Source organism: Salmo trutta, chromosome 12 (assembly GCF_901001165.1).
Source record: "Salmo trutta chromosome 12, fSalTru1.1, whole genome shotgun sequence".
NCBI lineage: Eukaryota > Metazoa > Chordata > Actinopteri > Salmoniformes > Salmonidae > Salmo > Salmo trutta.
Window position 1 is genome coordinate 89,291,250 of NC_042968.1, and position 12,163 is coordinate 89,303,412.

The 12,163-nt window shown below is 45.7% G+C and overlaps 1 protein-coding gene and 1 long non-coding RNA gene across 4 annotated transcripts in view; one reads left to right on the forward strand and one right to left on the reverse strand.

Moving 5' to 3' along the window:
• The window catches only part of LOC115204626 (sister chromatid cohesion protein PDS5 homolog B), an 81,568-nt gene extending 74,265 nt beyond the window's left edge, over positions 1 to 7,303 (forward strand). For all 3 annotated transcript variants that reach the window (XM_029770297.1, XM_029770298.1, XM_029770299.1), the window contains one exon: positions 7,251 to 7,303. In XM_029770297.1, the coding sequence (XP_029626157.1) occupies positions 7,251 to 7,283 (33 nt within the window). In that variant the 3' untranslated portion in view covers positions 7,284 to 7,303. The remainder of the gene's footprint in view (positions 1 to 7,250) is intronic.
• Positions 7,304 to 8,105: 802 nt separating this feature from the next.
• LOC115204628 (uncharacterized) lies at positions 8,106 to 8,773 on the reverse strand. The gene is made up of 3 exons (XR_003880409.1): positions 8,477 to 8,773; positions 8,169 to 8,415; positions 8,106 to 8,133 (listed from the first exon to the last, which is right to left on the reverse strand). It is a non-coding gene; the product is annotated as an uncharacterized LOC115204628 (long non-coding RNA).
• Between the last annotated feature and the right edge of the window lie 3,390 nt (positions 8,774 to 12,163).

Sequence of the window (12,163 nt, forward strand, 5' to 3'; positions counted from 1 at the left end):
TAACCCCCAATAGGATATGCAGAAACTCACATCTTTAACCTTTCACCCCCTAACCGTAAACCCTATAACCCCCAATAGGATATGCAGAAACTCACATCTTTAACCTTTCACCCCCTAACCGTAAACCCTATAACCCCCAATAGGATATGCAGAAACTCACATCTTTAACCTTTCACCCCCTAACCGTAAAGCCTATAACCCCCAATAGGATATGCAGAAACTCAATCCTTTTGGTATCTTACCAGATGTGTGTTCTGACCAGCTGTCTGTCTGTCAGGGTGAGGTCAATTCAGGAAGTACACTGAAATTCCAATATTCTTCTATCCTTTTCAATTTAGCAAAAGGTGGAATTTGATTTTGGTTTACTTTCTGAATTGACTGGGATTTAAATGCAATTGACCCTTGTTGTCTGGCTATTAGTTCTATGTTGAATGTTAGTTGGTTAAACGTCAGACTGACTGGTGGTTTGTTCTTCACTACGGTTTGGTTCAACATTTTTCAGAGTAAATAACTCACGGACACTAGAGAAGCTTTAACCAAGTTTAATTCTCACCAAAGGGTCGACACAGCTGTAATTCAGACAAAAGACATGGCTTCCAGCATGGTGGTGTTCATACCCCACTTCGGGTGGAGTCTCCTCCTTATCTCTAAACATTAACTTGCTAAGCAGGGAACTAAGTGATATGAGCCTTCAAACGGTTTCTCCCCGGCGAGCTTTACACCACTCCAGCCAACGCTTGGCATGAAATACATCTTATTTTTTATGAATGGCAGTTTTTTTCTCGTGACAAATTGCCAGTTGGCCACCCTTACAAACAAACAAACAAACAAACAAACAAACAAACAAACATTACAATAATTCAGTGATAATTCTTCTTCCGGTGTTTTCTGCAATCCGCATAAAGAGTTGTAATTACATTTAAATACAATCTATACATAATAGTGAATAAGGTTATCCAAACAATAATTAATGCATTTGCAAACATTTCTAAAAACTTGTTTTTGCTTTGTCATTATGGGGTGTTATTTAATCCATTTTAGAATACAGCTGTAACATAACAAAATGTGGAAAGGGGGAAGGGGTCTGAATACTTTCTGAATGCCCTGTATATAGATAGTAAATACAGATAGTAAATCATAGCTACATAATACCAGGGTATATCTGGTGGTCTGTCTCCTCATGGCTACATAATACCAGGGTATATCTGGTGGTCTGTCTCCTCATGACTACATAATACCAGGGTATATCTGGTGGTCTGTCTCCTCATGGCTACATAATACCAGGGTATATCTGGTGGTCTGTCTCCTCATGGCTACATAATACCAGGGTATATCTGGTGGTCTGTCTCCTCATCACTCAGCCACATAATACCAGGGTATATCTGGTGGTCTGTCTCCTCATGGCTACATAATACCAGGGTATATCTGGTGGTCTGTCTCCTCAGCTACATAATACCAGGGTATATCTGGTGGTCTGTCTCCTCATGACTACATAATACCAGGGTATATCTGGTGGTCTGTCTCCTCATGGCTACATAATACCAGGGTATATCTGGTGGTCTGTCTCCTCATGACTACATAATACCAGGGTATATATGGTGGTCTGTCTCCTCATGACTACATAATACCAGGGTATATCTGGTGGTCTGTCTCCTCATGGCTACATAATACCAGGGTATATCTGGTGGTCTGTCTCCTCATGGCTACATAATACCAGGGTATATCTGGTGGTCTGTCTCCTCATGACTACATAATACCAGGGTATATCTGGTGGTCTGTCTCCTCATGACTACATAATACCAGGGTATATCTGGTGGTCTGTCTCCTCATGACTACATAATACCAGGGTATATCTGGTGGTCTGTCTCCTCAGCTACATAATACCAGGGTATATCTGGTGGTCTGTCTCCTCAGCTACATAATACCAGGGTATATCTGGTGGTCTGTCTCCTCATGACTACATAATACCAGGGTATATCTGGTGGTCTGTCTCCTCATGACTACATAATACCAGGGTATATCTGGTGGTCTGTCTCCTCAGCTACATAATACCAGGGTATATCTGGTGGTCTGTCTCCTCATGGCTACATAATACCAGGGTATATCTGGTGGTCTGTCTCCTCATGGCTACATAATACCAGGGTATATCTGGTGGTCTGTCTCCTCATGACTACATAATACCAGGGTATATCTGGTGGTCTGTCTCCTCATGGCTACATAATACCAGGGTATATCTGGTGGTCTGTCTCCTCATGACTACACAATACCAGGGTATATCTGGTGGTCTGTCTCCTCATGGCTACATAATACCAGGGTATATCTGGTGGTCTGTCTCCTCATGGCTACATAATACCAGGGTATATCTGGTGGTCTGTCTCCTCAGCTACATAATACCAGGGTATATCTGGTGGTCTGTCTCCTCATGACTACATAATACCAGGGTATATCTGGTGGTCTGTCTCCTCATGACTACATAATACCAGGGTATATCTGGTGGTCTGTCTCCTCAGCTACATAATACCAGGGTATATCTGGTGGTCTGTCTCCTCATGGCTACATAATACCAGGGTATATCTGGTGGTCTGTCTCCTCATGGCTACATAATACCAGGGTATATCTGGTGGTCTGTCTCCTCATGGCTACATAATACCAGGGTATATCTGGTGGTCTGTCTCCTCATGACTACACAATACCAGGGTATATCTGGTGGTCTGTCTCCTCATGGCTACATAATACCAGGGTATATTTGGTGGTCTGTCTCCTCATGACTACACAATACCAGGGTATATCTGGTGGTCTGTCTCCTCATGGCTACATAATACCAGGGTATATCTGGTGGTCTGTCTCCTCATGACTACATAATACCAGGGTATATCTGGTGGTCTGTCTCCTCATGGCTACTTAATACCAGGGTATATCTGGTGGTCTGTCTCCTCATGGCTACATAATACCAGGGTATATCTGGTGGTCTGTCTCCTCATGGCTACATAATACCAGGGTATATCTGGTGGTCTGTCTCCTCATGACTACATAATACCAGGGTATATATGGTGGTCTGTCTCCTCAGCTACATAATACCAGGGTATATTTGGTGGTCTGTCTCCTCATGGCTACATAATACCAGGGTATATCTGGTGGTCTGTCTCCTCAGCTACATAATACCAGGGTATATCTGGTGGTCTGTCTCCTCATGACTACATAATACCAGGGTATATCTGGTGGTCTGTCTCCTCATGGCTACATAATACCAGGGTATATCTGGTGGTCTGTCTCCTCATGGCTACATAATACCAGGGTATATCTGGTGGTCTGTCTCCTCATGACTACATAATACCAGGGTATATCTGGTGGTCTGTCTCCTCATGGCTACATAATACCAGGGTATATCTGGTGGTCTGTCTCCTCATGGCTACATAATACCAGGGTATATCTGGTGGTCTGTCTCCTCATGACTACATAATACCAGGGTATATCTGGTGGTCTGTCTCCTCATGGCTACATAATACCAGGGTATATCTGGTGGTCTGTCTCCTCATGGCTACATAATACCAGGGTATATCTGGTGGTCTGTCTCCTCATGACTACATAATACCAGGGTATATCTGGTGGTCTGTCTCCTCATGACTACATAATACCAGGGTATATCTGGTGGTCTGTCTCCTCATGGCTACATAATACCAGGGTATATCTGGTGGTCTGTCTCCTCATGGCTACATAATACCAGGGTATATCTGGTGGTCTGTCTCCTCATGGCTACATAATACCAGGGTATATCTGGTGGTCTGTCTCCTCATGGCTACATAATACCAGGGTATATCTGGTGGTCTGTCTCCTCATGACTACATAATACCAGGGTATATCTGGTGGTCTGTCTCCTCATGACTACATAATACCAGGGTATATCTGGTGGTCTGTCTCCTCAGCTACATAATACCAGGGTATATCTGGTGGTCTGTCTCCTCAGCTACATAATACCAGGGTATATCTGGTGGTCTGTCTCCTCATGACTACATAATACCAGGGTATATCTGGTGGTCTGTCTCCTCATGACTACATAATACCAGGGTATATCTGGTGGTCTGTCTCCTCAGCTACATAATACCAGGGTATATCTGGTGGTCTGTCTCCTCATGGCTACATAATACCAGGGTATATCTGGTGGTCTGTCTCCTCATGGCTACATAATACCAGGGTATATCTGGTGGTCTGTCTCCTCATGACTACATAATACCAGGGTATATCTGGTGGTCTGTCTCCTCATGGCTACATAATACCAGGGTATATCTGGTGGTCTGTCTCCTCATGACTACACAATACCAGGGTATATCTGGTGGTCTGTCTCCTCATGGCTACATAATACCAGGGTATATCTGGTGGTCTGTCTCCTCATGGCTACATAATACCAGGGTATATCTGGTGGTCTGTCTCCTCAGCTACATAATACCAGGGTATATCTGGTGGTCTGTCTCCTCATGACTACATAATACCAGGGTATATCTGGTGGTCTGTCTCCTCATGACTACATAATACCAGGGTATATCTGGTGGTCTGTCTCCTCAGCTACATAATACCAGGGTATATCTGGTGGTCTGTCTCCTCATGGCTACATAATACCAGGGTATATCTGGTGGTCTGTCTCCTCATGGCTACATAATACCAGGGTATATCTGGTGGTCTGTCTCCTCATGGCTACATAATACCAGGGTATATCTGGTGGTCTGTCTCCTCATGACTACACAATACCAGGGTATATCTGGTGGTCTGTCTCCTCATGGCTACATAATACCAGGGTATATTTGGTGGTCTGTCTCCTCATGACTACACAATACCAGGGTATATCTGGTGGTCTGTCTCCTCATGGCTACATAATACCAGGGTATATCTGGTGGTCTGTCTCCTCATGACTACATAATACCAGGGTATATCTGGTGGTCTGTCTCCTCATGGCTACTTAATACCAGGGTATATCTGGTGGTCTGTCTCCTCATGGCTACATAATACCAGGGTATATCTGGTGGTCTGTCTCCTCATGGCTACATAATACCAGGGTATATCTGGTGGTCTGTCTCCTCATGACTACATAATACCAGGGTATATATGGTGGTCTGTCTCCTCAGCTACATAATACCAGGGTATATTTGGTGGTCTGTCTCCTCATGGCTACATAATACCAGGGTATATCTGGTGGTCTGTCTCCTCAGCTACATAATACCAGGGTATATCTGGTGGTCTGTCTCCTCATGACTACATAATACCAGGGTATATCTGGTGGTCTGTCTCCTCATGGCTACATAATACCAGGGTATATCTGGTGGTCTGTCTCCTCATGGCTACATAATACCAGGGTATATCTGGTGGTCTGTCTCCTCATGACTACATAATACCAGGGTATATCTGGTGGTCTGTCTCCTCATGGCTACATAATACCAGGGTATATCTGGTGGTCTGTCTCCTCATGGCTACATAATACCAGGGTATATCTGGTGGTCTGTCTCCTCATGACTACATAATACCAGGGTATATCTGGTGGTCTGTCTCCTCATGGCTACATAATACCAGGGTATATCTGGTGGTCTGTCTCCTCATGGCTACATAATACCAGGGTATATCTGGTGGTCTGTCTCCTCATGACTACATAATACCAGGGTATATCTGGTGGTCTGTCTCCTCATGACTACATAATACCAGGGTATATCTGGTGGTCTGTCTCCTCATGGCTACATAATACCAGGGTATATCTGGTGGTCTGTCTCCTCATGGCTACATAATACCAGGGTATATCTGGTGGTCTGTCTCCTCATGGCTACATAATACCAGGGTATATCTGGTGGTCTGTCTCCTCATGGCTACATAATACCAGGGTATATCTGGTGGTCTGTCTCCTCATGACTACATAATACCAGGGTATATCTGGTGGTCTGTCTCCTCATGACTACATAATACCAGGGTATATCTGGTGGTCTGTCTCCTCATGACTACATAATACCAGGGTATATCTGGTGGTCTGTCTCCTCATGACTACATAATACCAGGGTATATCTGGTGGTCTGTCTCCTCATGGCTACATAATACCAGGGTATATCTGGTGGTCTTTCTGGAATAAGGACAAGCGCATGTCGTGGTAAAAAGGGCAATAGAGGATAAAATGTTTTGTTCTCTTTATTTCTTCGCGGTCACAATAGTTAGTCCTTCCTCTTCCACCTCACCAATAGTTAGTCCTTCCTCTTCCACCTCACCAATAGTTAGTCCTTCCTCTTCCACTTCACCAATAGTTAGTCCTTCCTCTTCCACCTCACCAATAGTTAGTCCTTCCTCTTCCACCTCACCAATAGTTAGTCCTTCCTCTTCCACCTCACCAATAGTTAGTCCTTCCTCTTCCACCTCACCAATAGTTAGTCCTTCCTCTTCCACCTCACCAATAGTTAGTCCTTCCTCTTCCACCTCACCAATAGTTAGTCCTTCCTCTTCCATTTCACCACAATACCGACCTGTTTTGATACTCAGGGACAATAGTGATCTCTTGCTTTTAGTTAGGTTATACATAATATATCTCTCACACATGAATTCACCCTTAATCAAAAGATTCTTAATCTGGGTTCATGATTAATCTCCTCCACCCATGTATTTTTATTATTGCATCATCAGTTGTTTTTTTAAAATAAAATCTTTAACTTGGCATCTTAACCTTGTGTTCTGCTGCTCGGCCATGGAAACCCATTTCATGAATCTCCTGACGAACAGTTCTTGTGCTGACGTTGCTTCCAGAGGTAGTTTGGAACTCAGTAGTGAGTGTTGCAACCGCGGACAGACTATTTTTACACGCTTCAGTACTCAGCGGTCCCGTTCTGCGAGCTTGTGTGGCCTACCACTTCGCGGCTGAGCCGTTGTTGCTCCTAGATTTTTCCACTTCACAATAACAGCACTTGGAGTTGAGTCAGGGCAGAAATTTGATGAACTGACTTGTTGGAAAGGTGGCATCCTATGACGGTGCGACGTTGAAAGTCACTGAGCTCTTCAGTACGGTCCATTCTACCGCCAATGTTTGTCTATGGAGATTGCATGACTGTGTGCTCAATTTTATACACCTGTCAGCAACGGGCTGAAATAGCCAAATCCACTAATTTGAAGGGGTGTCTACCCACATACTTCTGTGTGTGTATATATAGTGTATGTTGAGTATTAGTTGGTTAAACATCAGACTGACTGTTGATTGGTTAAACATCAGACTGACTGACTCTCTGGTTCCACAGGGTCGACGGAAGACCGGAGGAAGAAAAAGATGAACGGAGGACAAGAAAAAAAAGGGAAGGAGAGAGAGAGAGAGGTGGAGTTGATCCTTGGACACTTGTCTTGCCTTCTCTAAAGGAGAGAGGGAGCGAAGGATAGATGGAGAGAGTGGAAGATGGGAGGGATGGAGATTAGACTTTTCTGAACTTTTCATACGCTGACGCTCCTACCGTTACACACACGCACACACACGCACGCACACACACACACACACTCTCTTATAACATCAGTATCATTAACCGTAAGTTGTTTTTGTGATGCATTGTGATATTGTTCGCCACATCTGTTCGAGAGAGAGAGAGAGAGCGATCTCAACTGATGAAGATCCCATGAGTTGTAAATAGTATCTTTCATGTCTGTGTTATGGTTGTTTTGTTGATTGACTGACTGGGTGCTGTTGTATAGCTTTTAGCTCCTGTCTGTTCCAAATGGTACCCTATTCCCTATTTATAGTGCTCTACTTTGGTCTCTGGTCAACAATAGTGCACTGTATAGGGAATAGGGTGTTATTTTGGCCCCGGATCTGAAAGTGCGCTACTTGTTTTACCGTCAAAATGAAATAAGTTTTTAAACAAGGCCTTTCAGCAATACTATCTTTTTGTCATGTTCCCCTCTGTGTCCACTTCAACTGAAGCCCTGACTTCAACTGAAACCCTGACTTCAACTGAAACCCTGACTTCAACTGAAACCCTGACTTCAACTGAACCCTGACTTCAACTGAAACCCTGACTTCAACTGAAACCCTGACTTCAACTGAAACCCTGACTTCAACTGAAACCCTGACTTCAACTGAAACCCTGACTTTCACCTGAAACCCTGACTTTCACCTGAAACCCTGACTTTCACCTGAACCCTGACCACCTTGCAACCCTGACTTTCACCTGAAACCCTGACTTTCACCTGAAACCCTGACTTTCACCTGAAACCCTGACTTTCACCTGAAACCCTGACTTTCACCTGAAACCCTGACTTTCACCTGAAACCCTGACTTTCACCTGAAACCCTGACTTTCACCTGAAACCCTGACTTTCACCTGAAACCCTGACTTTCACCTGAAACCCTGACTTTCACCTGAAACCCTGACTTTCACCTGAAACCCTGACTTTCACCTGAAACCCTGACTTTCACCTGAAATGAAACCCTGACTTTCACCTGAAACCCTGACTTTCACCTGAAACCCTGACTTCACCTGAAACCCTGACTTTCACCTGAAACCCTGACTTTCACCTGAAACCCTGACTTTCACCTGAAACCCTGACTTTCACCTGAAACCCTGACTTTCACCTGAAACCCTGACATTAGATTTCCCACACATTTACAATTTTACTCTTTTGTGAAGTCAATCATGTAATTTTTCCTTTGTAGTTTTTTAACAACAAAAAAAGTCAATTGGTTTGTTTACAGCATTGTATATTCACGCCTTGTTGTCGTTTTGTTTTTTTAAACCCTCTGGGAGAAATTTCAGAAAACTGTGTCGGAATGTTGAATGTTTATTATAAATCAATAAAGTTTTAGTGTTCGTTCCATTTGACACCTGGCTGGCACCTCCTGCTGTGATCAGATGTGTTTTTAGTCTGGATAACGCTGCGTTAGAGACTTGGTCTATGTCCCAAATGGCACCCTGTATAGTCCACTACTTCTGACCAGAGGCTATAGGGCAGTGAGCATACCACCCTGCATCCCACTGCTGGCTTACCTCTGAAGCTAAGCAGGGTTGGTCCTGGTCGGTCCCTGGAGAGACCAGATGCTGCTGGAAGTGGTGTTGGAAGGCCAGTAGGAGGCACTCTTTCCTCTGGTCTAATAAAATATATATGCCAATACCCGAGGCCAGTGATTGGAGACATTGCCCTGTGATGTGACGTTTAAACAGGTGTTCTGACTGTGGTCACTAAAGATCCCATGGCATTTATCATAAGAGTAGGGGTGTTAATCCTGGTGTTCTGGTTAAATTCCCAAGCTGTCCCTCATACCATCACGGCCACCTAATCATCCCCAGCTTCCAATTGGCTCATTCATCCTCCCCTCCTCTCCCCTGTAACTATTCCCCAGGTTGTTGCTGTAAATGAGAACGTGTTCTCAGTCAACTGAAAGGTCCCTGGTCAAATGTTGTGCACTAGATAGGAAACCTGTGCCATTTGAGATGCAGACCCCATTGTCACATCCACCCAGTCAGCCCCTGTCTGTCTCTGTCGTATTAATAAAGTTGTCCATACAACGGAACTTTCTGTGGTTTCTTTATGTAATGTATACACTCACATTGTGTTGTTTTTGTCACTCCTACACACTGCAACTTCCTCAATCCTCTGGAGACAGTTTACAAAGTAAAGCAGTATGCAGGAAATAGGGTGCAGGCTTAACATGTGGGATCAGTTGCTATGGGAACTGGCCTCTAGTTAGTAAAAAGTACAATTAAGTGTTTTTATTGTCGTATGTTATTTTATCTGTTTTGTTTCTCATCCACCGCCATGAAAAACAGACGGACACCATCGAACACATTCCCAAAGAGAGGAGGTTCACAGAGTGCAGGGAGGGTGATTATGCTGCGTGCTAGCCTGATGTGGGCCTCAAGACCACCCAGGTTTCCTGAACAGCAACCCACGCTTCTGCAGCTTCAGGTGAGGGAAACTCCTGGAGGGAGAGGGCAAGTCGTCCCCTCTGGGTGGTTTTCCATCCACACTTCTCGTGATGATGTCTACAGCGTACTGCAGCACAGTCTCCCTGGTTGGTTGATTTGATATCAGTCCAAATGAAAGCATCAGGATTGGGGTCAATTCAGGAAGTACACAAATTCTCTAATGTTTTTTAAATTGGGAAAATTTGAATTGGAGTTAGGTTTACTTTATAAATTGAAATGTAATTGACCCCAACCCTGGAAAGCATTCTCCATGCCCCCCAGACCTCCCTCCCTCCTACCCCTTCTTCAGCTTCTCCTCCCTCTGCCTTCAGGTTCTCCATGCCCCCCAGACCTCCCTCCCTCCTACCCCTTCTTCAGCTTCTCCTCCCTCTGACTTCAGGTTCTCCATGCCCCCCAGACCCCCCTCCTACCCCTTCTTCAGCTTCTCCTCCCTCTGCCTTCAGGTTCTCCATGCCCCCCAGACCTCCCTCCCTCCTACCCCTTCTTCAGCTTCTCCTCCCTCTGACTTCAGGTTCTCCATGCCCCCCAGACCCCCCTCCTACCCCTTCTTCAGCTTCTCCTCCCTCTGCCTTCAGGTTCTCCATGCCCCCCAGACCTCCCTCCCTCCTACCCCTTCTTCAGCTTCTCCTCCCTCTGCCTTCAGGTTCTCCATGCCCCCCACACCCCCCGTCTACCCCTTCTTCAGCTTCTCCTCCCTCTGCCTTCAGGTTCTCCATGCCCCCCAGACCTCCCTCCCTCCTACCCCTTCTTCAGCTTCTCCTCCCTCTGCCTTCAGGTTCTCCATGCCCCCCAGACCTCCCTCCCTCCTACCCCTTCTTCAGCTTCTCCTCCCTCTGCCTTCAGGTTCTCCATGCCCCCCACACCCCCCGTCTACCCCTTCTTCAGCTTCTCCTCCCTCTGCCTTCAGGTTCTCCATGCCCCCCAGACCTCCCTCCCTCCTACCCCTTCTTCAGCTTCTCCTCCCTCTGCCTTCAGGTTCTCCATGCCCCCCAGACCTCCCTCCCTCCTACCCCTTCTTCAGCTTCTCCTCCCTCTGCCTTCAGGTTCTCCATGCCCCCCAGACCTCCCTCCCTCCTACCCCTTCTTCAGCTTCTCCTCCCTCTGCCTTCAGGTTCTCCATGCCCCCCAGACCTCCCTCCCTCCTACCCCTTCTTCAGCTTCTCCTCCCTCTGCCTCATTTGCTCACGGAGCTCTTCAAACCTGGAATGATAATGATAAGATTGTAAATTGAACCATCAGGTCGTAAAATTATGGTTAGTCAGTGGTCTAAATGAAGGGTTAAGGTTTAGAAAGTAAGGGAAAAGGCAGGTCAAGGTTAGGTATAGTTTCAGTGAGGTTATGGTAAGGGTTAGGGAAAGGCATGGACAGTGTACTTGCATGTAAAACATTTTTTTTTTACTGTTTTATATCATTTGTTCTCCACCACTTGTCTTTTCTTACTAGCACGGATTTTGCTGATAGCTGCTTTACTGAGGAACACTGAAATGTGCTGGTCTTACAAGTGTGTTTGGTCTATATCTCATCTAGCTTCATTACGTACCAGGAGCTGATCTCATCTAGCTTCATACGTACCAGGAGCTGATCTCATCTAGCCTCATACGTACCAGGAGCTGATCTCATCTAGCCTCATACGTACCAGGAACTGATCTCATCTAGCCTCATACGTACCAGGAGCTGATCTCATCTAGCCTCATACGTACCAGGAGCTGATCTCATCTAGCCTCATATGTACCAGGAGCTGACCTGACCTGACCCTTCTTTCTCATCCTTCAGGGTGGAGGCTTCTTTTTGCTGTCTCTCTGAGGTTCTCCACCTTGGAGATGTCTCCTCTCAGCACCGTCAAGAGTCGAGGCTACGTCCTGAAGGTCCTCCCTGGCTTCGACCAGAGGTTGAAAAATGGTGTCCTCGTGGTCTCTGCTGTTGTTACACACCAGACGCAGCAGCTGTTGGTCCTTCTTGCAACGCAGCTGAGAGGTTTTGTTGTGTTCAGGACACACGTGAGAGGGTTGGTTGTGTTCAGGGCACACGTGAGAGGGTTGGTTGTGTTCGGGACACACGTGAGAGGTTTTGTTGTGTTCAGGACACACGTGAGAGGTTTGGTTGTGTTCAGGACACATGTGAGAGGGTTGGTTGTGTTCAGGACACACGTGAGAGGTTTTGTTGTGTTCAGGACACACGTGAGAGGGTTGGTTGTGTTCAGGACACACGTGAGAGGGTTGGTTGTGTTCGGGACACACGTGA